We start from the raw sequence: 25,122 nt of genomic DNA, 5'->3' as shown, positions 1-25,122 counted from the left end.
CTATAAATGTAGACTGGACTTGGAATATGTGGAACTCATATGTGAGAGAAGGAATTGGTGCTGTCAACCTCATCCTTTTATCTGCAAACAGTACAGTTCTTTATCACATGCATATCACTGACAAAAACATACATGACATATGTGTTTCATTTTTCTATTGAAGAAAAATATCACTATATATATATATATATATATATATATATATATATATATATTTGTGTGTGTGGTGATATTCTTCTCCGTTTAGATAGAAAAATGACATAATACACATATATCATATATGTTTTGTCAGTGACATACATGTAACAAAGAACTGTACTGTTTACAGATGCAAAGATGAGGTTGATAGCACCAATTCCTTCTCTCACATATGGTTTCCACATGTTCCAAGTCAAGTCTATGTTTGTAGGACTTACTTGTCTTATATATATATATATATATATTCGAGGTTTGCAATCCAGAATCTTTTAAGATGTGGATCATGATATATTCTTTTTTTCTTCATCTTCCTATCCAATAAATGGAATGGATGTATCTGAATTAATTTCTTTATTGTTTTAGACTCATATAATATTCACATCTTTATCCATTGTAACATACACTTAATATATATGTATATAATCATATTTGAATTTCATTAACATAATATTTCTTTCAGTTTGTTGAAGTGGTTCTCAATCTTTTTGTTCAATTATGATAATTACTTTTTCGTGAAAAAATGGAAAAGTTTCCAACCCATTATTTTTTTCACCTTATTCATGCATCAAACTTTTTTGCATATCTGTATTTTTGCTAATCTCATAAAATTGCGGATTTTTCGTGCGAAAAAATTGAGGTAGTAGTAAAAGAGTTTGATTACACTTCTGTAGGTGTGTATTGTATTGTGGAATCTTAAGTTAGATTTGCTATATTGTCTCACAAAAATTAAAAAAACAAATAGGAAAGAAAAAAACAAAAGGCCTCAGTCTGCCTCGTGTACAGTATCCAGCAACAGATACTCCACATCCAACCATCCTCATCTCTCTACCACAAGATCTTGTTACTCCTTCCGAGCCCCTTCCCCTCTCTTTCTTCCTCCTACTTCCTTCTCTGTCCAAGAGAGAGAGAGAGAGAGAGAGAGAGAGAGAGAGAGACAAGCAGACAAAGGACAAGCATTCATTGTAGTAAGGGAGCCTCCCCACAGGCACAGAGAGAGACAAGACTCACCAGCGCAGCTCTGTCCTTTCTCACCTCCTTCGACCTTTCACCAAGCACTCCTCACTCCCGGAACTGCACATCCCAAGCAGATCAAGAATCTCCAGATTCAAGTTTTCTTCGGCTCAGAGGAGGAGCCTCTCGTGGAGTCCTCGGCCAGGTTCACCATCTCGCATTGCCACCAATTCCGTCACGACTCTGAGTGCTACTGAAATGGGTTGGAGCAGGGGAGCCCAGTGTCTCCCGCCGCTCGTCTCCTGGATTGTCACCGCTATACTTCTAGTTTCTCCGGCAGCCCATGCAGGTGCTGGTTCACATGCTGCGGTGAAGTTCCTGAAGGTCCCTTCGGCATTCTCGTCATCTTCGTCGGCTACGTTTCAGTTTGAGGTCACAGAGGGGGGGAATGGCGGCTCATGCCGCAACTGCAGTGTCAGCTGCAAGGTTTGTGGGCTCAAACCCTTCTTCTCTTCCATGCACAGCATATCGCATTAAAGCTTCTTGCTCCTTTTAGTCTTTGTTGATTGATCGGAAAGTTAGAGTGTAGCTTTGGCTGCACCTTGATACTTGAGGAGTACATATATCAGAGTATGAGGCTCCTTTTGGAGGACCCCATGACTTATGCAATAGTTATACCAGCAAATATAGAGCTTCAAAGATGATTAGATTATATGAAGCAACCAACAGTTGTGATGCCAGTAATTGTAACAGAAATATAAAAATGCTAAGACATCAATTTCATTTCTCTTACTATGGCCTAGTAATTATTGTAAATGTTTTCTCCTGTACGTACTTTAGGAATAAAGAATATGCTTTGCGAGTTGACAGAGTTTTTTTGCCCTTCAAGTATTATACATGTCCACTGCTGCAATTGAGCTCTAAAGTTGCACTAGCATTTATTGGACACTAGGTTGAATGCTACAGAGTTTGGAAAGAAGCACTTTGTTATCTTGAAAGAACTTTTCTGGTTCTTTTAATACAACTCTTTAAGTTTAGGAAAAATTTGGCTGATTAACATGTACAAGTAGAAAAGTAACAAGTCAAAAAAGCTTCAAGAAAAAGGTAAAAAAGAGGGGGGAATTGTATATGTGATCAACTTTTTTTAAAGTATGTTTGAACTTCGAACCATTTGGATAGAAATGCACAATATAGTTTCTATGCTCAATCGAAGTTAACTAGAAAAGATAGTTAAATTTTTGGTATCTTTAGCCTCTCGTCACTTCCGATCCCAATGGACAAAGCTTTTAAGTTTGGCATACCCTCTAAGGACAAAACTTTTAAGTTTGACGGCAAAAGATCCATGTAGCTGATCCTAAATAGTTGGGACCTATGACTTTGTTGTTGTTATTATTGTTGTATATCCCTGGATGGCTTAAATTATCTATTTTCATTATATTTTAGAAATTATGTCTTACTGATTGTTGCTATCGATTTACAGGCTTAAGATATGTCCCACTGGTCCATGGAGATATAAACAACATAGGATCAGACGACTAGAGAATGAGATGATTTTGTCTTGAACCTTGTTACCTAGGTTGCAAAGGAGCAATCTTATCTTAATGCCAAGGCTGTCCCTCTTTCGAGTTAAACAAGATTTCCTCAATAGATACATGTATTGGCAGTTGCTATGTTTCGTAGATATCTTGGAATGCAGCGTCGTGACCAACTTGCTAGATATAGATATTCTTAGTGAGCTTGATTTCTGCCTCTATTATATAAATTGTGTAAGTTCTACTATCAGACATGTGCATCATGATACAACATGCTGGAAAAGCTCACTGCATGAGATGTTTTCCATATCCTAATCCAGAATTAATAGCTTAGATGCTGTTTTCGAATAGCTGTATTGAACTCCTTTCCTGAAACATGTGCTATGACAACTAGTAGAAGTGTAGAACAAAGAATTTATATATTTGGAAATGTTTTAATCTCTCTAATTATGACCTTTTGAACATAATGCAGTTAGATAACTACAGTTCCTCCACATGTGAACTGAAAGAAGTTACATACTCAGGCTTGCTTGATGGAAAACATATGTTTGAGGTCTGCGTCAGTGGTTTTCGAAGAGTTCGCTGTGCTAGCTATAACTGGACTGTTGGTTAAGAAACTGCCCTGTTATTTGAATCTCTTTGATACATTCAGTTAAATTTCGACAAGAAGTTGCCATGTTCCTTGCATGATTGCTTCTTTAGCTATATGTTGACATTTAACAATCTGAAATTTAGAGCTTTTAATTCTTTTAATAATTACTGCATTTGATCAAAATTACAATTAACACGTTATAAAAGGTAAAAGAAACATTATTATTTCATGTGAAATTTTAAGCTCCTTGTGTACGTCAACCTACTCAAATTTCTTAAATATCTTTTGATGCAGGATCACTATGGACACTCAGGTCTTAATTTTTGAATGGACATAGTTCATCATGGTTTCAGTGATGTTGGAAACTCTTTCTGCTTTTTTAGTACTTCTGAATTAATTTTTTCTCATTGTTTTTAGTTAGTTTAGGTAATCTGGCAATCTTATGTGAGTGATTTCAAAACTTACAACTTAAGCATAGATTGGATCAGGAGGGTTCCCTACATTAGGTTATCTGTGTTTTTCTTTCATCTTCATTTTGCTGCTATGACAGCCGTCCTGCTGATGCTGTTTTCAACAATATAAAAGCCATTTAATTGCTGTCATCTTGGTAGAACAGCCCATAATCTGCAGACTTTGAATCTAACAATACCAAAGCCACTTCAGTTTCTAGATACTCATTCTTAATTTGCCTCCATGATCTTTGTTAAAAAATTAGGAGTGGTATATGTTTCTAGTTATTTGTCGGTTTCTGACAACTGGGTTATAAGATATATATATATATATATATATATATATATATAAAAGATATATTAGTATCAGCTTAATGAAACTTTCGCCTGCATAACTAGTCCTTTACTATATGATAAATTTATAGCTCTATTTGAATAAAATTATCTTTGAAAATATCTGCATATCACATCATGCCATTCACTTCCATGCCTTTACAAGGTACTTCTTTCTAGAATGGATAGAATTACATCTCCAACTTGTTAAGTCCTGATAGTGTTTATTATTGTTGGTATTATTCTATGACTATAAACACTGACTTTGCTGTCATTTCACTGCAGATACAGTTTCCCCTACTGCACACATATCTGTTCTATCACCTTTCACAAATGCTTTAAATGTATCAGTAAATGTTACTTTCAGTGAACCTTGCACTGGTGGAGGTGGATTTAGGTGTTCCTCCAGTAATTGCAATGTAAGGATGCAGAACACTTCAAATTTGTTGTTTAAAGCCTACATATCCCTTTCAGGTTCACTAAATAACAACTTTTGTACTTTTTTTCCTCACATGGATGAGAATCTATTGCTTTTGTATTCCCCTGTTGTCCTTTTATACATAATCTTAGTATCACCTATCCAGCATCATGTTTATCTGAATTATTTGTGTCCAAATTCCTATAGTTGATACTTTCATTCTGTAGCTTAAATTAAAATCTTGTTTACCATATATTCCCAAGTATTAGGCTTTGAGCTTTGTGATTCTACATTCATCTCTTGTTTTCTCCTTTTTCTTCCATTTTGCTTAAATGTGTACATTTTACTTTCATCTCTTGGTTTTCCTTATTTCTTTATTTTTTTCATAAGCATCAATTTCCTAACTGCCACTCTTTTCCATAGCTTCTCGTTTATGGAGCTGGTCATGTTTTACCATCTACTCTCAAGGTTCTTCTTCCTGACCGAGAGTTTTCCCTTATGGTCGGTATATCGGCTGATGTTCAGTTTGGTCGATTGGTGCTGGTAATGGATAAGGGCTTTTGTACAGACAAAGCTGGAAACACTTTCAAACGAACATCAAATTCAAGTTTCATATTGCATTTTGGTATGCTATCTGCTTTATGTATTTGTTTTTTTTAATCAGGGCTCCAACTAGTTGCATTAAGCAAGGTTGTTTGGCTTCATTTTTAATGGATCACAAATCACACTAGGTTCTGTACTATGGCCTAAAATAAAATCCCACTTGTGACTTTTGCATTCACTTTGATTTCTTGTATGCTATGAGGTGCAAATGTAAAATTCTTTTACATAACTAACTCCACTAAGTATTAAGCCAAATCAAGAATTATTAGCCTTATAGAAATAGGATGTTTTTCTTTTTTTTTCTTGCAAAGGTAAGTGAAGAAAGCGGGATTCGAGCCCGGGACCTTATGATAAACTGTCAAAATCTTTACTAGCCAAACTAGCTAACACATTTAAATAGGATGTGATGTATAGTTGTTCTACATGTTTAGTTCCTGAATAATTAAAGTGTCAAGCTGTATCAAAATTCTTTTTAACATTTCAAGCTTTTTAAGACTAAATGAGTGGTGTTAATATGTCCATTGGTGCTAATGTTCAAGCTGTAGTTTACATGATTAGCTTTTAATCAATGTTTAGTAAATGCAATCTTTTTGAAGCATAAACCTAAACTCTTTACATTTTGTATATGGCACTGCTTTTTCACCTATCCTATCTTGCCATATATAACTTGCAGATAGGAGAAGTGTCTTCATGAACATGACAACTCACATCCCACAAAGGTTACTTCAACTTAATGGCGAGATCAGAACAGCAGAGGCTACTAACACTGCGAAGGACTTGAGAATTTATTTATCTTTCTCAGAACCAGTTCTAAATTCATCCGAAGAAATTCTAGGTCTTCTTCATGCAAGTAGCGGTTTACTTGTTCCGACAAATAGAAATAACCTTGGAAACCGCCGCTTTGGCTATATAGTAAGTTCTTAATATTCACACCACTTTCTAATATCAAGTACCTGAATTTCTTCAAAATTAATGCCACAGCTAATTGTTTCTTTTAGGTGCATAATATTTCAAGCATGACTGTTGTTACTATAACTTGTGATGCTAACAAAATAATCAGCAGACAAGGGACTCCAATTTCTCTATCAGATCCAATCACATTCCTCTATGGTATTTTCTTCTCTTACACAACTATTAAATATTATTTCCAAAATTTGGGACTTTGGCAATTTCAGCATGAAAGCTAGGAAAAAAAAAGTATATCGTATATTATCTTTGAATCAAAATTCAACACTAGAAGGCAAAAGGATGGGAGAAACTCCTAGAAGTTGTGATTAACATTTTTGCTTGAAGTGTAATCTATGCAGATCCTATGACAGAAAAGACAGTCTGTTGATACTTCAATAGCTTATTATAAGTTACACAAAATAGTACATGAAACTAAATCTCCTAGATGTACTTATGCACCCAAACAGATATTTTGCAATATTGCATCCACCTTTTAACTCAATGGATTTGTTTTTCATGATGATGAAATGTAGGTGTAAAACATTGGGAAACTGAAGTTATTGATGTAAATTTTCATGGAAATATCACTAAGTTATGCAAAACCGGAGATGATCACAGAGATAGAGGAGGAAGAAAACCATGAAAAGACAAACTTACATCATTGGGCATATAACATAAGTCTAGAGCAAGAGAGAATTTCCACTGTATATGCATAAATGTTACAGCCGACATCACCCTCTGTTAACCAAAAACCCAAGAACTGAGCAATTTATGTGAAACCACACAATTCTGATACAAGAAGAACAACCTTGATTTGTAGAAAGTTAACCTGGCCTGAATCCACCTACTTGCAGGAATGTGAAAACCATCAGATGTGATTTTCCTTTACGAGTCCAAAGCCATATGGAACTTGACAATGTTCAGCCATGGTAAAACCGTAGAAGTCCAACATCTTTTCATGTATAGAATCCACGAGCTCATATTTAGTTGCATCACACATTCAACTTCCACCGACTGCCATTTACTCCGACACAGTTTCCAGCATTTCTTCTTAATCTGACCAGAATCCACAATTTATAAAGTCTCAATCATATAGAATAGGTTCGCTGCCACTCGCCAAACCAATTATCCAAGTTCATGGAAATTGGATCCACTGAAATGACTGATCATGTATGGATTTCAACTCAACAAACACCAAACAGTAAAGACAACTTTAATTGTCCAAATGCCAACCTTAATAAAATATAAGCTTGATTTAGAATAGGAGAAAATCAAAACGTCTAATATCAGTATGGCTATCACAACATTTTCAAAAAGTTTTGTAAACATATTTTACTCAAATGAATTTGAATGTTTCTGAGTTTCTATGCAGCAATGAGTTATTTTGGCCATCATTATCTAATAAATGATATTTGGTACTGAAAAAATAGATAATCAAAGGCCTTCTGTACGTCTGAGTACAACTTTTCACATGAGAACGAAACATAAAATACCAGTGCTGATAAAGTTTATGAAGCCTGTTTTTGACTTCAATTCTTCTGCTATACTTATTTCTGGAGGATCTATGCAGAGGTATGATGTCCAGTTCTAATTAGTTTACATACTTTGAAAAAATCATCATTCTATGCTTTATCACATAATTTGGTTTATTAGTACAAACTGCTGATACCTTCCTTTTGGCTTTGTGATAGCTTTCATGAAGTAGCAAAGAGCACATATGTGATTGAAGTGAATGCCAATAGTAGCCTCATATCTGTGGAAGTTCCTGAAAATAAGACGACAGACATTTCTGGAAACAAGAACCTACCCTCAAATATTCTACTAGTGAAGAACTGTGAGGCTTTCTGTTTTCCTACATCTAAAATTTCTCTCATCTATCACACTAAATCGTTTACTATCTCATATCTATTGATGATTTTTCCCAATTTGACTTCAATGTATTATAGATATTCGACAGGTTTTGGCTGTTTAGCTGACATTTTTAATCAGTATTAGCACCAAAGCTTAGTGCTAACTTATCAGATTCTATGAAATATAAGGAAGGCCTAGAAATACATATTGGGACATTAGTGCTTGTTATTGCTATTTCTCAGTTACCTTGACTATGCTTTACATGTTGCACTACAATCTTTCCTAGCAATGAGAGCAACTATATTTTACGGGAACTAATTCTCTCTTCTTGGTTATTCTTAATATGTATAGACGTATGTATATATAATTATATAAAAAAATTTGACTGGTGAAAGAATTGGTCCTAAGCAACTTCCTTGGAGATCCTGTATGCCTTTCACAATGTGATATTCTGCCTCTGCGCTAATTTGACATTTCTTTTCAATTTGGACATCCAAATATGATCATCTGAATAGCTAATAAATGTCTTTCTTTCTATTTATACTTTATTCTCTTGGTATAGCCCACATCTAAAATCTTTTTATTATTTGCTACAGATTCCAGACCTACAATATCATCGTTAGTTTCCATAGTTGCTACTGTTGCACTTGCAATGACGTCAGTGGTTGCAGCACTGCTAACTGTTTCAACCTCAAGCCTTCTATCCTCTGGAGCAATTTCTAGACAGAAATCACATCTTGTTTCTGAACCATCAAGGAATCTTGTGGTATAGTATTGAAGCTATATTGTAACTCAGAATTTACTAGATTTTTAAGTTGCGTGTTTGTTTTGATGTCATTTCCAGTCACATAAGAAGCTAGACCACAATTTCTGATCTCCTAAGCAGATCTTTTATGTTCATATTAGTTCCTTTTTCTATCCTGTAAAAACAATAAGAAAAATGCTATTAATGGTCAAACAAGTAGTTATAAGTATCATGCCTATATGGTGAGGGATGTTGAATAGATTCTAACCTGTTCTATGTACATAAGGTAAGCATTTTGCTCATTTTAAATTGGAGATGCTTTAGACCATCATGGAGTTCCGCATGGTCATAGTTTCTATAGTTGTGCATGAAATCATGAATGACAATGCTCATGATCCTTATGATGTTATCTAAAACATATGTCTTTTTCTTGATTACTAGTCAGCCATAGATTTGTGTAAATAGCATGACAGGTAGCACTTGGTGAACTGTGAACATCGCACATTGATGGGCCACCTATCCTTTAACTTAAGGGCCATGCATGTTAAAGAATTCAAGGTTAATGGATGCCTTATCTGGAGACACCTAAAGATGTTAGCAGTGCTTTGCCTCAAATGTCACTCTCAAAAATAAAATTGAATTACACTGGCTTGATAAATTCTAATAACATAATATATTACACTACGGAGTTAGTCTTCGCATATCATCCAAGACTGCTGTAATAAGAAGTCATACCTAAATAGTAAATCTTATACCTGAAAATAGGAGTCAAATAAGAATCTGACTCAGAATATGACTCTTGAAAGTTTTAAGTCCTAAAATAACAACATAAAGATGAAAATACATTTGAAAGTGCCAAAAAAAGTGAAAAATGTGCAATCCATTTCTGCTTGAAGTACACTTGACTCCAGTACAATCAGTTCACTGTGCTTATTTATTGATGGAATTTGATCACCTGCAAAACATTAGTGATTAAACCTGGTGGTTTAATGATCCCAAGATTAGTAGACACTCTGTTACATATTTCAACTGGCTTGATACAAATTTTGCTTTATGAAGCCAGAACACCTCTTCCAATCTCGATTGTGACTATCATGATATGGGGCTACAATACTATTCAGATCCACCATTGTTTAGTTATGAAAATGATATTAACATTCTTTTAATAAATAATAGTTAATCATTGGTCGTATATAAACTATCAAGTTTTTATATAAGGCATTTACAACCTTGGTGCTGGCATGAGTTGATAAATTAGAAAACTGCAACTTTTATCTGACTGATATATTGTTCTAATATTATCTTGAAAAATGTTGATGTTTATCTTTCGACTATGAAATAACAGAAACATCGACTGATTGAATAAAAAAAAGATGCCTTTGCAGTTCCCTTTTCTTGGAGGGAACACCCACTTCCTTTATGCTTGCATTGATTTTTATCTTCATGAATGATATTGACTGTTTGTCTTCCATTTTCTACAGAGAATTTTGTGCCACATCCAGGTCTTTGCACTCTGTAGATGGTTGGTGGTCACTATGCCCATTGAATATTATGAATTTTCTAGGGGTATTGAATGGACTATTCCATACATGCGTCTTCCATGGGAAACAGGCTCCAATTCAACTTTTGAAGATTCAACATTGACATTTGAGACTTATTCTGAATTATGGGAAACGAGCAAGCTGACAGCTTTTAAGTCCTCGTTAGTGACAAACCAAATACCAGAATTGAACACTTTTGAACATGGAAAGCCACTTACCCCAGGGGAATACATGTTATTTCTTGAGGTAAGAATTTCCTGTCTTCACATATCTTCTTTGATGTCCTTCATAACCATTGTGTTCTCATTAGACAGATGTTGACTTGTATACTTGCAGAATCAGAACATGAAACCTGAAGCTGAATTTATTATGATTTCACGGAATTCAGATAGGTAGGTCAAATTGAGGTAACGAACATTTTATACTTCCCTTTTCCTGCTCGAGTCAAGACAACATTAAACAAATCACCTAAACCTTCACAAAATCACTTTAAAGTTATAAGAATATGTCATAGATTATATTTTACTAAATATGTAACCATACAAAACTCGATCCTTATTGAGACCTCAAGCTGATTCCATTACAGTAGGTGGAAGTATTTTGGTAGAAACATGTTCTGGTTAGCAGTACTTGGTGGTGGATTGATCTTTCTCCATGTGGCAATTCTTTGCATTTTGAAATTGAGGAAGAAGAATCCGGAAAAGCAAAAAGAGTTTGGAGCCCTTGTATTCCCAAGGTTCGAGATATTTTTGTTATTGCTTGCATTGCCATGTATATGCCAGGCATCTGCGGCAATAATTAAAGGTAACAACAGCCTAACATAATTTTTTTCCTCTTAATCATGCATAGTTAGATTGGTACTGAGATGTTCTTGTTTGCGATAAAGAAGCCAGTGAAAATTACCCAAAGATTGATTACATTTCTTGTCACATTCTAATGAAGTTCCACAATAACACTAGCCTTCAGCTGAAAATTTTAAGTGATTTTTTTTTCATTAAAATTACTAAGTGACTTTCTTCTTCTCTTGTTGAAACAGGGAGAACATCTGCAGGTGTAGTTATTGGAATTATACCCCTGGGTATCGCCACATCTTTCCTTATTTCTTTGTTATTGTTCCTCTCACTTGGCATCACAATGGGCAAGCTTCTGCAGTACAAAGAAGTTCATCAAGAAGGACAGGAGTTCCATTGGTACCAAGAGTTAGTTCGTGTAACTCTAGGTCCAGGTAAAAGAGGCCAATGGACATGGAAAGATAAACAAAACTCAGTTAATCTAACAAAACTAGGTCCACTATTCGAGGACCTCCGAGGGCCACCAAAGTACATGCTGACACAAATCGCTGGTGGCAGTAATCAAGCAAAACATGAAGACCAAATCATTGCTTCTGATGATGAAACTGAGGATGCAGAAGCTCCATTCATCCAGAAGCTCTTTGGCATCCTCAGAATTTACTATACACTTCTGGAATTGGTTAAACGGGTCTCTCTTGGAATTTTGGCTGGTGCTTACTCATCAAATAAGCTTTCTAGAATTCCTGTTCTGATTGTTTTGTCCATCACCTCTTTCCAAATCTTCTTCCTTGTCTTGAAAAAGCCCTTTATCAAAAAGAAGGTGCAGCTTGTGGAAATCATCTCAGTAGCTAGTGAAGTCGGTTTGTTCGGGGCTTGCCTTGCTCTACTGGAGAATCACTTTTCTGATGCAAATGAGAGGAAAATAGGGCTGTTTATGCTGGCAATGTTTATCATCATGTTTACTGCACAACTGGTCAATGAATGGTATGCATTATACCGACAAGTTATTCGACTAAGCCTAACTAGGGTTTCATTCTCTTCGGGCTTAAAGAGAGCTCTTGGTGGACTTGTCTTAATTGTGCGACCGACATGTCTGTCGACTGAACTGAGCGAGCAATTATCCTCCAGCCATGGAGAAGGAGATTCTGGATCTACAGTTTCTCCTGTCAGTCGAATCCAAAGAGCTTCCGGCACGAGTGAAAGATCATGGCTGAGACAATTAAGAGAACTTGCAAAGGCTAGCTTCAGTAGAGAAGATGCAGGACCCCCTGTTGATCCTTCAAGCAGCACACATCAGAGAAGTGGGTTATGGAGTGGAAAGAGAAGTGGAAGCTCTTCTGTCACATCATCCGCTGACTTCAAGTCAAAGGGTGACTTCAAGGCAAAGTCAAGAGGGTTGTATAAGGATTTGGAGGCCATTTTCTCGGCCAAGTGATGTTACCAACAACGAGCATTCATGGTGACATGAGATTCAACCAGGTATTCTTGAGGGAGTGAGTTTAGAGCTCAAACAAATTCCTGCTGATGAAGAAGTACCGTGATCCTGATCTGATGATCTTCAGAAGGCCAAAACACAACTAACTGAAGGGATCTTCAGAAACCTATAAAACCAAATGCAGTACTTTTTAGCTGATTCTTGTGTTCTAGTTATGCTTATCTGATCTGGGATCTTATTTTTTTTTGCAGCAGTGTAATCCATCATTTCGCTGCAGTTGTTTAAGATGTATAGAAAATGTTATTTCACTACGGGATCTGAGACATAATCTTGAATTCTTTGTTGAAACTTGTACTCATACCCTACAAAGTAGATAATATGTAGTGCTAACCTCCAACATTAGCTTGTGTTTCATGCTTGAGAATGATGGTAACTTGTAATCACAGAACAATTCAGTTTTGGGTCATGTACAAGTGCTATTCTCCAACATTAGCTTGTGATTTTGCTTGGGCATGATGGTTGATTGTAACCACAGACATCTTTGGCAGTATTAATTCAATGTTGTGTCTCTGATGATGACAAAATGGATCCCCTAAAAGGTAGATTCTGTACTACATTTAGCTCATGATGTTCCTGAAGGCCCTGCAACAAGAAGCAACTGGTTGATCTTGGGAGATTCGACTCTTTTAATTTTAGTACGAGTCTTGCTAATGGGAAGACACAGTGTTCAACAAAATACTAATAGAAGCAGTAAGGAAGGCCTACAGTTTTTTCCCTCTACTAGAGTTTCTGGTTTCAAGCAGAAACTGTTTGTGATCATCTTTACTGGTTTCAAACAGTAAAGCAGTAATCATCTTTACTGTTTGTGATCGTTTTCACCATCTTTCAAGAAGCACCTCCTACGTTGATACTGTCACTGCACCGGCCTCCACTTTGTCATCATGATGATAATCTCCGAAAACCTCCCTCTCTGACCCCTCAACTGAGGCATATGATCACCTTCATCCTGCTGCAAGGCGAGGTTTCTCACATAGTTGTAAGGGAAGAAATTAGAGCTAAAAAAACGTAGACGACAAGGGAGGGGTGATTGAGATGAGACCAACCGAGGAACAAGCTATAAACGCTAAAAATGGCAACCGACAAACAAAGAAAGGAGGAGGAGGGCTTCTCACCAATAGATCTAGCGACAACAGGCACACGATAAAAAAGGCCATAAAAAATAGAGGGGCTTCCACCACCTCCATGAGCGCCGCCGTTACAAGTAAACAATTCAACACCTTCAAATTTACAACATGAGATTTCCACTAATAGTATGCAGGATGAATTTGCCACCATCAAATAAGCGGATCAGGTAGGTGAAGAACACACATGCTGAAGGAAGAACCAGACTCGGACATCAGAATACTGGTGGCCTGAATCTGTCTTAGCGGAGCATTGAGATTAGATAGCTGAAAAGAATTGCATTAATTGGAATCCTTCTGCAACACTCGATCATACGTTGTAGAGAATTGAGTTGCACTGTATGTCGGCAGACATGGAGGTATACAGACCCACTTTCGAGTGCATACAGAAATTGATAATAACATCATTATGTTCATATAACAAAAATTGAAAAGAATGGACATCATCTCAGCATATCTGAATGGATTTAATTCTTTCGTTTTCCATTCAAGAAAAGGGATTCGACATGCTAAAGAATAATGCCTTCCGCTACTGATATTCTAGATGCAGACTACACAGTGTCATCCCATTCATGTGGATCAGAATTTTGAATGCGAAGAACTGTTCAATCCTTGAGTCTTTTTGATAGGCACCATTTCTGTTGTAGCTCGGAGGTCCGGACTCCATAGAGACCAAAAGTACTGGAAATAGTATTGCTTAAATCAGCAACATTTCTATTCCACAGTTTTGCTTCATGAACCTGGTGGCTTCTCTGCATTTTGTTTCGAAGCAGATCACAGAAAAATAAATTTCAGGGTGAAGGAAAGCTTTTAGGATTTTATTATAAATGATGAGCAACAATTACCATTGGTGGAACCAGGGGTCACATTTTGTCCAGCTTTTTTAGGTGTCCTTTTTGCCATTTCAGCTGTCAAAATGCAGATGAATAGAACAGAAAGTCATCAACTCCAAAAATTAATAAAATTTAAAAAGAATAGAACAAAGAATTGGCTGCCAGTGTTATAGAGGTAGTGTAGCACAAACCAAAGATAAATAATTTCTAATTGTTACTTTTTCTTCAGTATCAATAGACAAAGGATTCTAGATATCATTCTTCAGATACTGGCTAAAATAAATTACCAGAAGCAATGCCCTATTGCATGGGAACTACACATGTATATACCACATACAAATAGCATATAGGTATCCCTTTTGAACATACTTCTACTCTTGCATAACCATAGAAAAGAAGATGCAAAAATTACATAGTGAAATAAAGGAGTGATTGCCTGGGATATCCAGAAGCTTCTCAACAATGTAAAATCGCTGATGCTGATCAAGCTAGGGTCTGAACCAACTCGAACTCATTGTGTCAAGTAAGCAGTCAAAACAACAGCCCCTGAATCTAGTTCCTATGCTTACTCCAGTTTGCTTCACCTTTCGAATCCACTCTGAGAAAGCCTTCAAAGGATTCAAGCAAAAAGGAATGATTGAATACCAAAGACAACTCTTCTACAACCTAGTCTGGTTGGCCATCAGGGATACCTAAGGTGACAAACTTTTCTGTTCTGTTCATAATCGATTCTTTTTTTTGTCACTCCTTCCTAATGAGTTGACCACTCAGATAATGTTCCACAATCTGACCCTTGAGCCAAAAGCGAATGATTGCAATAACAGGATTCTAGAAATAATATAGTCTTGAATATAACAGGAAAGCAAGAAATACGATTTAAACGGAAGAGAGCACATAATTTGTCAAAAACCAGAAAAGTTTAAGGGAGGTTCTAGGAGTTTAGCAAAGAAATTCAAGGATAAGGCATATGTAAAGCAAAATTTGAAACGTAAAACATAACTTCTCCATGGTCATTCAAATAAAATTGAAGAAATATGTAAAGCTAAACATATAGTGATCTACATAATTAGACCCAATCATACAATTCTCGAACTTCTATATCATAAACATCGAGTAAATAGGCTCTTGTATATCTTCTATATGATAATAAGCATCTAATTCACCTCAATTCACTGAAGCTACCAACCTAAGTCCACAAATATGGAAGAAAGGTTTATGCCGGCTTGGCTAGACATAGCATTCAGGTGAAGAACAAAAACTATGTGACAATTTTAACAGTGATTTTGATTTGGTAAGCAAGAAAAATTATGAAGAAAGAACATGAGTGGTAGGAGAAGGCAGAAAATCCTATTTCATATGAGAGATCCTACAACCCACCCCAACTTAGCAACTGCACCGGATTGCTTTAGCAAACTAGGTCAAACAATGTCTGCTTTTGTGTTAACTCCACCCAATCAATTTAAACTAACAAGACCAATTTACTATCCCATATTATCATATTTGTGTGCTGCTAAAAATAAATAGCAGATGCTTTTGGAATGATATAATTCTATGTGAACCATAAAATATACCAAAAAGAATATAAGTAAATAGCACCTTTGAATTTTCTTTTCTTGTTAGCCCTCCTCCTTTTCCTCTCTGCTTTTGTTAACTCAGCCTCTTCTTTGATATCACCTTTCCCTTGAAATATTTCCTCAGGAGCAAGCATGGCTGCATCCGAGACAGCCACAGGTGCAATCTGCCAAAGAGACAATTTTTCCCTCATTCAAACTCATATGAGTCTAAGCTAATTAGAACCTCGAAAAGATGTTCATAGTTTATACCTCTTCCATCGCTAAAGCAGGTACATTTACTTGTATAGACATGTCTTCAATAACCTACACAAGAGCCACCGATAAAAAACAAAAAATAGAAATAAATACAAAAAAAGCACAAGTATGAGCTTTAAAAATTACTAACCGGTTTAGGAGCAAAATGGAAGTGAGACAATGCATCCAACTTTGAACAAAGCTTCTTAAATAGTAGACTTGCCTGCAGAAAAATCAAGTGAAGCACTTGGCATGTGTGAAAAAGAAAGATATAAATCCACGAGTTTAAACATCGTTAATGTAGTAGTGTTCAATAGATCAAGCAGAGATCAAGCCGAAGTCAATATTTGTTATTTGCGTTGTCTGAATTTTAGTTTGTTTTCTGTCACAGTCGATTGGATGTTTTGCTCAGTTTTAGGGTTGACGTGGTGCCCAAATGAGAGGCTCATCAGGGTTTTGTCCAATCCAGGAGAAAGTTCTCCAAGAAAAACCAAGATAGAAAAGGAACAGATTAAACATACTCTGGATTAATCTTATATTATGAACATAATGGTAACCAAGGTCCAAGCATGTCTTGAAGGCCCACTACCAATCATATTCATAATGGGGACGAAAAGCTAATCTGGTTTATCCATAAAATCCTACCAAAGAGACAACTAGAACTCCCAAAATACTTCTCCTAATAGGTAAACAACTTATCCAACTATAATATAATAGTATTATAACTCCTAGATATAGTATGAACCAAGGTTTTTAATTTCATACTGTACCGACGTTTCGAGCTTTGCTCGATACGGTATGGTACGGGCATACCGAGTAGTACGCCAGGGTGTACCGCTCGGTACGTATGTGTGTATATATATATATATATATATATATATATATATATATATATATATATATATATATATATATATATATATATATATATATATATATATATAATATTTTTAAAAAAGGAGGCATACGCTGCCTTGACGACGTTGCCTCCTTTTCTTCTCGTCATCCGTGGCTTTCGGCAAAGACGTCAAGGGCCGTAGATGTCTCCGGCCTTCGACGCGACGCGACGAGGAGAAGAACGCAGTCTTCTCATTTGCGACATTCGGCGAAGACGTCGAAGGCCGCAGACATCTCCAGCCTTCAGCGCGATGATAAGAAGAACACGGTCTTCTCCTCATCTGCGACATTCGACGAAGACGTCGAAGGCCATAGATGTCTCCGGCCTTCGGTGCGACATGATGAGGAGAAGAACGCAGACTTCTCCTTATCTGCGTCGTTCGACGAAGACGTCGAAAGCCGCAGACGTCTCCGACCTTCGACGAAGAACGCGACGAAGGCCGCAGGCGTCTCCAACCTTCGACGAAGGACGAGACGAAGAAGTCAAGTCGTCGCCTCTCCGTTACCTCCTGGATCGAGATCGTCGAGGGAGGGCGACGCTAGATCAAAAAGCATCGAGGTTCTCCCGATTCTCTCTCTTCTTCTCCCTCTTATTCGAGCGCCTTCTCCCTTGATACTTCTTCTTCCCTCATCGTAGCCAGGCTGTCCCTCAACACTTCTTCCCTTGCCGTAGCCAGGCTGATACCGCCCGGTAGCGGGCGGTCCACGTACCGGTCTGCTGGCGAACCGATATGTACCGTCCGGTATTATTCGAAATTAAAAACATAGATATGAACAACAAATGACTAAAGATACCCTAAAATATTCGTTAAAATTTATTATAAAACTCAGTCTGAAAAGAGTAACAAATAATCCATCAAGTCCTCATTAATCTTTAAAACCATCTTCAAAGCTTTACAAAATAACCTAGCTGCTGATGCAAGGATTGGAAGTACCACCTAAATCCCATATTCTGAAGTCAATTGGAGCTTGATTGACTCATACTGGAGTTCATCTCAGATCAAATCTGTTCCACAAGGATCCAGCTTTTAAGGAATGGAAAGAAGTGCATTCAGGAGGAATTTTGGATGCCTAATAGTCAGCTATTTTATATGCCTAAGAGAAGCTTTGAACTCAAAACACTTTAAGAATGATATGTCCAATGGAACTTTCTGGGAAGAAGATAGGCAAAAGGCACTGGACACTTAGATTAACTGCAATCAGAACTCAGCATACATAATAGGAATCCCATAGTCTGTATGAGGTATTAACAGAAAAAAGCAGACAGAAGCTAAATATCACAAAGAGTTCATAAACAACAAAGTCTTGTTTAATAGGTCAGTATAAATGAGCAAGGAGAGTCCAGCAATGGGAAGGGGAACTAAAGATAGAAACAACTGGAAAGTTCCATTTGTTCATTACCAGAAAATTTAAAAACAATTAAGGCTTCAGGATTACATATACAACAACAAACCATAACCACATAACATCCTGATTATTTAGTGTTGGCTACACGGATATTTTTCCCACCATCAAGCCCAACATAAAGCAACATCTCTAGTTAAATCAAGAGCATATAATACTCTTTATACTGTTTCCCACGAATTATATATAGAGGATAACATTTTGAACAAAAAAGAAAACATGATGATAGACACAAACAAGTAGCAGACATACTTCTCAACATTTTCTTACCAAAAAAGTTATGTACAGACCAGACAACAAATGCCTAGACCTGTTTATTTAACCCATTGGTTTCCTAATTCACACCTCAAGTCATAAAGTTTCCATCCAAATACATAAATGACCAATATGTGCCTCATCCTCATCCAACCCCTCTATTCCAAGGAGATTGAATTTACATATCAATCATCACAAAAAGAAAGTAAAACAACTACACCAGATGCCGAAATCAGTCAGACCTAGGGCAGCCAACAAACAACCAACAACTAGCTATTGGATCATACTTGAGTATAACAAAAGTTTTAATTCTTATCTGTTCATCTTCTTATGTGATAACATATAAGGAATGAAGAATTATACAGTGATAGATCTTTTCCTTGCTGACCTCATCTAGGTCTTATCCACATTCTATTTTAATTTCAGCATCACTATTTTTGCTTTCTTATAGACCTTTATCTTCACAGGATAACATCCTGTTTGAGCATTGGGTTTAAAGCAACCTAATCCTTTAGAGGATCATCTTCTCATGTGATAACATAATTGAATGTTGCTCCCAACTCCATAATAAGAAGTTATAACACTAGAGCACCTTAAGAAGTTATACATCTAGTATGCACTTAGAACAGATTTGAACTGTGATTCATTCAACTTATATCCAACAAAAGGTTTGTCACAATAGAATAAACAGCTAGAGAATTTGTCATTATATTTTCTTCTCCTACTTTACCTGATATGCTACTTAAACTGAAACCATTAGCAGATAGAGTTGACTATGAGCCCATTGCTTGGAAAGATTACAGAACCTAGAAGCATACTCTAATTCCAATGTTCATTGTAAGTAAGCTCCCGAAGTGAGCAATGTTTTCACGGCTTCTTATAATATACCATATAGTTACAGGCCCCTTCAGTAGAGCCTAAACAAAGTACATATTTTAACTAATCCTTCAACTGGTACTCCCTAAATGTTCTTAACACCATGTAGCAAATCAAGAAACAGATCTGGGTTCAAAGATCCTAAAAAATTGGAAACATTATGTTTTGCTACTTGATCGATATCTAAATGACATTGTACTTCTGGCACCTGGATAAGAACTTGAGGAGGTGGGATTGGTTGTCATGCCCATAAATGTAGTGAATCAAAGGGATGAGCGCACTTCTAGAGAATCATTCATTGAGTTCTCGGAGTTATATCATCTATTTAGATGTTAAAACAAACATTAGATTTGTTGCTGCAGCTTGAACAATCACAATTTTTCCATGCAATTAAAGCTTCGGTTGGTGAATTCACAATCAACATGTAAGAATCAAGTTTGTCATTTGTCAGCATAGAGAGTAAACAAGAAACTTGAAGAAAGGGAACAGGGGTTGTGGCAGAAGAAGTAAAGAGAAGAAAAATAAAGAACCAAAGCGAGATATTTGTTTAATCAAATGAAGATCAGAAATTGATCTGCAGGGCATGGATGTAGAAAATTTTAAAAAGAAAACGAGATTAACTTGAATGCTCAGTATCCAACCACTGAAAAAAAAAATGATGTAACCATTCAGAAATTGGCAATTAAAATTAACTTCAATCATCTCAGCATAAATAGGCACAAGAGCACCAAATCAAAGGCAATCAGCAAAATAAATACACATAAAGTGCTTCAATGACAACAAAAATAGCAGTTCTAGCAATTAGATCATCCTGGATGAGCAAAAAAGATAAGCACCAGGTGAAACACATAATCAACAAATTACTATGTTGTCTAAGAATTAAAAATACCTCATTTTTAAGTGTATCTGAAACAGTCAGAAGAGCAGGAGCCAGACCCGACTTCTGTGCATACTCTTCCTGTGCCAAATAAGAAAAATGAAGTTAACAAACTTCATACATCAGAGAGTAACCAATCTAATGAACCGATTTGCAATGTACCAGAAGATACAAACCTCATATATTTCAGCAAGGCTCTTCTTACTCTTGTTTTCGTCCTGTTTAATGGTGATAAATTCATTAATACCATGAGATAAGATATATTTCTTAAATGTCACTGAATTTAGTGCCCAATGAAGCAACCCACCAGCTCTTTGCGCTCCTTTGGTGCTTTAGATGGCAAAGTAGGTGCTCTTTGAACATCATCAAAATGCCCCTACAAAACAATCATAAACTCAAATTGGACTATCTGATGCTTACACAAAAAGATGTGTAATAGTTGGCTTTGGCAAGAAAAAAACCATAAAATATTGGTTAGATATTGTTTTAGATGGTGTTCCGAAAGAAAATGCTGTGTAACTCGCATAACAAACAGAAATTTGAGTAGATCAAACAGAAAGTAATGTAGATTCCTTTGACAGTTGCTAATGTTTTTTCTTTCACGCATTTGTCCTAAATTCAGGTTCTGATTCTTGTAAAGTTAGGAAACACGATTGCAAGGCTCAAGAAATAGATTACCTCTATTCCATTCTATCCCTGCTTATGAAAGCTTAAGAAAATACATGGAAAAAGAACTGTCTACCAAGATGAATAGTGAACCAGAATGAAAGTACCTCGATAATCCTTTTTCTAATTATATCTTCAAGGGAAGCTGTGACTTCCTCCGTGATTACTGGAGCAGGCCTTACATTATGCTCAAAATCAAGGTCCACTTCCAGAGCACTGTTCTTAGGCCTTTTGGCAGCAGTAACCTATTGCAAGCAAGAAAATTATTAACCCTAATGTCAACGAAATCTATTTCCAATATCCAACTTATTCTTATTTTTTGTCACTGAAAATTAATTTATCAAAACCAACAATATAGTCCTGATTGATTCAAGTAGTTTAGTAATGCATATAAAGTAGTGAGACTGACTACCTCTCCCTGCATGGTCCAGGATTTAGGTTCCAAGTTTGCTTTCTCCATTTGTTCTATTTTTGAATGCAGCTTCTTAAGTTCTTTCTCATGAGTTGAAAGAATTTTTTGCCCCTATATCAAAATAATAAGTTCCATAAGGAATAATAACATGATTGTTCCCTCAAAGTCATAATATTAATGATCTCTGAGAAGAAAAGCATAACATCTATACTTAGTAACCTTGTCATCATTCTCCTCAATGTCCATATCTGTGCTCTCCAACCCATCAACAAAGTCAATTGCATTTGAAGAACGTTTTCTCTTTCCAACAATACCATTCTTGTTTAGTCCTTTTTTCTTGATGCCTCCAAAAAAATCTTCATATCTGGAGAAAATGGCAACCATAAGAAAATCCAACTGACAAGCATGGTAAAAGGCTTATATCATCTGAAAGAAAGCTTAAACCGATGAGAGACTAAAGGAAAATAACACAATTTGATAAACTTGGAAAGGATAAAATTCATATGGATAGAAGTGAAGTGCTGATTCACAAGCATGCCTGTTATCAAATTCAACATGATCAAATGCTTGACCTAAATCTTCAATCTCCGATATGCACAAGATTAATTCTGACAACATATAAATCAAGACAGATTATAACAATATCTCAAGAACACACATGATTTCTTATGGTCATGGTTACTTTGGTCTATCTCCGGTTTTTTTGTAACCATAATTGGTGAGGAATCATATTCTTAAGGTTAACTACAGCAGGATCATTACAGATGCAGACAGTCAACTTTCGAACACAAAATATTCAAATTAAAGAACATCCATAAATTCTTAAAAAATGAGATCATGTCAGTAGACTGACCTTGCATTTTCAGCTATTCCTGTTTCTTCATCGCCATCACCATCAAAATCTCCCAACTGAAAGTTTAGACAACATTGAAACATTTGAAAGAGGAAAAAAGTATTTAGTTTTTTTTTTTCTTAACGAGTATATATGAAAGCAAGCAGAATGCCATGTTTCAATTTGAACTAATAGGCTTTAGTTATGCTCTCATTCCCATGTTGACCAGAGAAGGGTCAAATGGTGGTAAATTTTATATTGTTAAAGACCATGGTAAGATCATTGCATCACAATTTTTTTCAATGGAACAGCAAGGAACATGTGGAGGCAAAGAGGAATAAGAAGACTGCATTATCTTCAGATATACTAAGAATAGTCACCAACTGAAACATCTAGCAGTATTCTCAATTACTCTAAGAGCTTATGGAAATTCACCTAAAGACAATCTAGTGCAAATAACATAACAAAACAAACTAAAGTCTTTTAATATCCTTAACATATGAATCAAACTGTTTAGGCAAAAAAATACAGTGCCTGCTGATTAAATAAAACTAGAAATTATATTTATTTTTCCATGTAACTCTTACCTGGATCAAGAGCAAAATGTAGACCTAAATGCAGAAGATAAAAATAGAAAGAGATAATTAAAAAGAACTCAAAATCAAGAAACAGAATTCTTACATCCAAATCATCTTCCTCCTCGTCATCATCTGCATCCTCCTCCTCATCGTCATCTTCATCCTCCTCGTCCGAGACCTTCTGCTTGTGTTTGTTCCATTTCCTCTCCCGAAGGTCATACTCCTCTTCTTCCTTCTTCAAAAACTCCTCGAACTCGTCGATCTTCAAAAACTTATCTTCAATCTGGTTCCCTTTTGCTTCACCCTCTTCGTCTTCCTTTTCCTCTTCGTCTCCCTCATCCTCATCCTCCTCCGCTTCTTCTTCGTCTTCCTCTTCTTCCTCATCTCCGTCACTTTCATCTCCATCCTCTTCATCACCTTCGCCGTCCTCCATGGCCCTTTCCTTCTCAGCCTCCGCCGCTTCTCCAGCTACGCCAACGTCGAGAGCGCTTCCTGGCACGCGCGCAGGGGGGTCCCGCTCGAGGCGGTTCAGCTCGCGGCGAAGGACGGACAGAAGGGGGCGGGAAAGGAGGTCGATCTGGCACCAAATCTGTTCCACGTCGAAGCCGTCGTCCGCGAGGAGGCTATCTAGGGGAGGCTTAGAGCAAAAAGGAACGAGGGAGGAGAAAAGGTAGCGGGAGGCGGTGCGGGCGTCCTTGGCGAGCTCCGGCGATGGAGAGAGGTAAAGCGGAGCGTCGGCCGACCTCAGGCGCTCGAGAGCCTCCTCTCCCTGCCTCGCCGCCTCCTCTTGCGTCGGCCCTGCCGTGGTGACGGGGGTCGCCGCCATCGTCTCTACTCGCGTACGTTAACCACTCTATTCGCAATACCTCTTTCGCCCGACTGCAATAAGTAAAACCCCAAGGATCAGTAATAAGGACTTGTTTTTCGTACTCAATACCTTAACACAAATATCTACCTCCTTATAATACGGAAAGATATTGACCATTTAGGTTGGTCTAGGTGGGCTCCATAGCTTCCGTCAATAAAAGGGCCGGTAAATCATGAAACAACTAGTGAACGAATAGAAATCTGTTCATGAAAAAGGAGCAAGTCATTGGGTTCGGATTAGCCCAAATTAAACCCGAAATCCAAAAACTATCTCCCCCGATATTAGCTAACCCTTTTTAGGGCTTATCACCTATCCTCTTTATCCAACTAATTTTAAGGATAATTATATATTCTCATTAATTATTTTATTTTTAATATTTTTAATATTTTAATATTTATATTTTTAAAAATTATATTATAATTTTTATACTTAGAAACATTTAGTCATATTTATTTTTATATTATCATTTTTTTTAACAAAAATACATTAAAAATATTATATTTAAAAATTCACAATCTTCACAATTCTATTTTTTTTCATTACCTTGAAACTTTGTATATATATATATATACATATATATATTAATTGGGACAATTAGCAACAAAGCTTTTATGATATATAATAGGGCATAATGATGCATGAAGTCTTGATACTGTTGTTTATCATATTGGTCCTTCAATTGGGTTTAAGATACATTTATTGTTCTATGTCTCATGCTACAAACAAGAACATCAACCTCAAGCAATCTAATTTAAAGACTTGTCAAAACAAACAGTCAAATGATATTTGGATCTACAAGTCAATCTCTACCCGTTGAGGATGCTTTTTTCGGAAGATTGCTATTTATTGTATTGAAAATAGATTTCTTAATTAAGTGCCCTCAGACTTGAGGAGAATAATCTTCTTTAAACGTAAGTGAATCTCATTATCTCTCTCATTAAGGATAATATAATGTTACAAGAATTTAATTATATATATATAAAGTTTATCGTATTATAAAATCAAAAAAATTTAGATAAATTAAATATATTTTTAATTCAAGCTTAACTAGAGTTAGACGTGGCTGGCTCGAGTAGCATCCACATGAATAATCTTAATATTTGGAAGGATATATATATAATATATTGGAAGGGCGAATGTGTTATTCGGAACTTTAAGAGGACAATAATTAAAAGTGATTGTGAAGATGTTGGAGGCTAAATGTGTTATTGTTAACTTGAAGGAGGATAAATATGTAAAAGTAATCGC

General features: G+C 36.3%; 2 protein-coding genes across 4 annotated transcripts; one reads left to right on the top strand and one right to left on the bottom strand.

The window, feature by feature from the left end:
* The first annotated feature begins 831 nt into the window (after window positions 1-831).
* On the top strand, window positions 832-12,887 carry LOC135629503 (uncharacterized). Of its 3 annotated transcripts, none has more exons than XM_065136955.1 (13): window positions 832-1,635; window positions 3,154-3,289; window positions 4,341-4,474; window positions 4,897-5,098; window positions 5,750-5,988; window positions 6,075-6,186; window positions 7,455-7,596; window positions 7,716-7,858; window positions 8,472-8,641; window positions 10,102-10,407; window positions 10,498-10,553; window positions 10,748-10,965; window positions 11,198-12,887. In XM_065136955.1, the coding sequence occupies exons 1-13, from the start codon at window positions 1,408-1,410 to the stop codon at window positions 12,385-12,387; spliced, it is 3,276 nt and encodes a 1,091-aa protein (XP_064993027.1). In that variant the 5' UTR covers window positions 832-1,407; the 3' UTR covers window positions 12,388-12,887. The 3 variants fall into 3 exon arrangements, with proteins under 3 accessions (XP_064993027.1, XP_064993028.1, XP_064993029.1); XM_065136957.1 differs by having other exon boundaries at window positions 1,577-1,635; window positions 3,154-3,234; XM_065136956.1 differs by lacking the exon at window positions 3,154-3,289 and having other exon boundaries at window positions 1,469-1,635.
* Window positions 12,888-13,863: 976 nt separating this feature from the next.
* LOC103997604 (M phase phosphoprotein 10) lies at window positions 13,864-23,893 on the bottom strand. Its single transcript, XM_009418885.3, has 13 exons — window positions 23,110-23,893; window positions 22,450-22,505; window positions 21,816-21,960; window positions 21,597-21,707; window positions 21,292-21,429; window positions 20,826-20,894; window positions 20,695-20,736; window positions 20,531-20,599; window positions 16,361-16,432; window positions 16,225-16,278; window positions 15,998-16,139; window positions 14,414-14,476; window positions 13,864-14,320 (listed from the first exon to the last, which is right to left on the bottom strand). The coding sequence occupies exons 1-13, from the start codon at window positions 23,830-23,832 to the stop codon at window positions 14,301-14,303; spliced, it is 1,704 nt and encodes a 567-aa protein (XP_009417160.2). The 5' UTR covers window positions 23,833-23,893; the 3' UTR covers window positions 13,864-14,300.
* Between the last annotated feature and the right edge of the window lie 1,229 nt (window positions 23,894-25,122).

Source organism: Musa acuminata, chromosome BXJ3-1, assembly GCF_036884655.1.
Source record: "Musa acuminata AAA Group cultivar baxijiao chromosome BXJ3-1, Cavendish_Baxijiao_AAA, whole genome shotgun sequence".
NCBI classification, from domain to species: domain Eukaryota; kingdom Viridiplantae; phylum Streptophyta; class Magnoliopsida; order Zingiberales; family Musaceae; genus Musa; species Musa acuminata.
The sequence above is the reverse complement of the archived record's forward strand: the minus strand, read 5'-3'. Positions and strand labels throughout refer to the sequence as shown.

Bases quoted from the DNA above. Each gene is read 5' to 3' on its own strand.
- LOC135629503 (XM_065136955.1), top strand. From the start codon at position 1,408: ATGGGTTGGAGCAGGGGAGCCCAGTGTCTCCCGCCGCTCGTCTCCTGG. The intron at 5,099-5,749 runs GTATGCTATCTG...TATAACTTGCAG, and splicing joins AAGTTTCATATTGCATTTTG to ATAGGAGAAGTGTCTTCATG. The intron at 5,989-6,074 runs GTAAGTTCTTAA...TGTTTCTTTTAG, and splicing joins ACCGCCGCTTTGGCTATATA to GTGCATAATATTTCAAGCAT.
- LOC103997604 (XM_009418885.3), bottom strand. From the start codon at position 23,832: ATGGCGGCGACCCCCGTCACCACGGCAGGGCCGACGCAAGAGGAGGCG. The intron at 21,708-21,815 runs GTTACTAAGTAT...ATTTTGATATAG, and splicing joins TTGAGGAGAATGATGACAAG to GGGCAAAAAATTCTTTCAAC. The intron at 14,477-15,997 runs GTGCTATTTACT...GCATTTTGACAG, and splicing joins CAAGAAAAGAAAATTCAAAG to CTGAAATGGCAAAAAGGACA.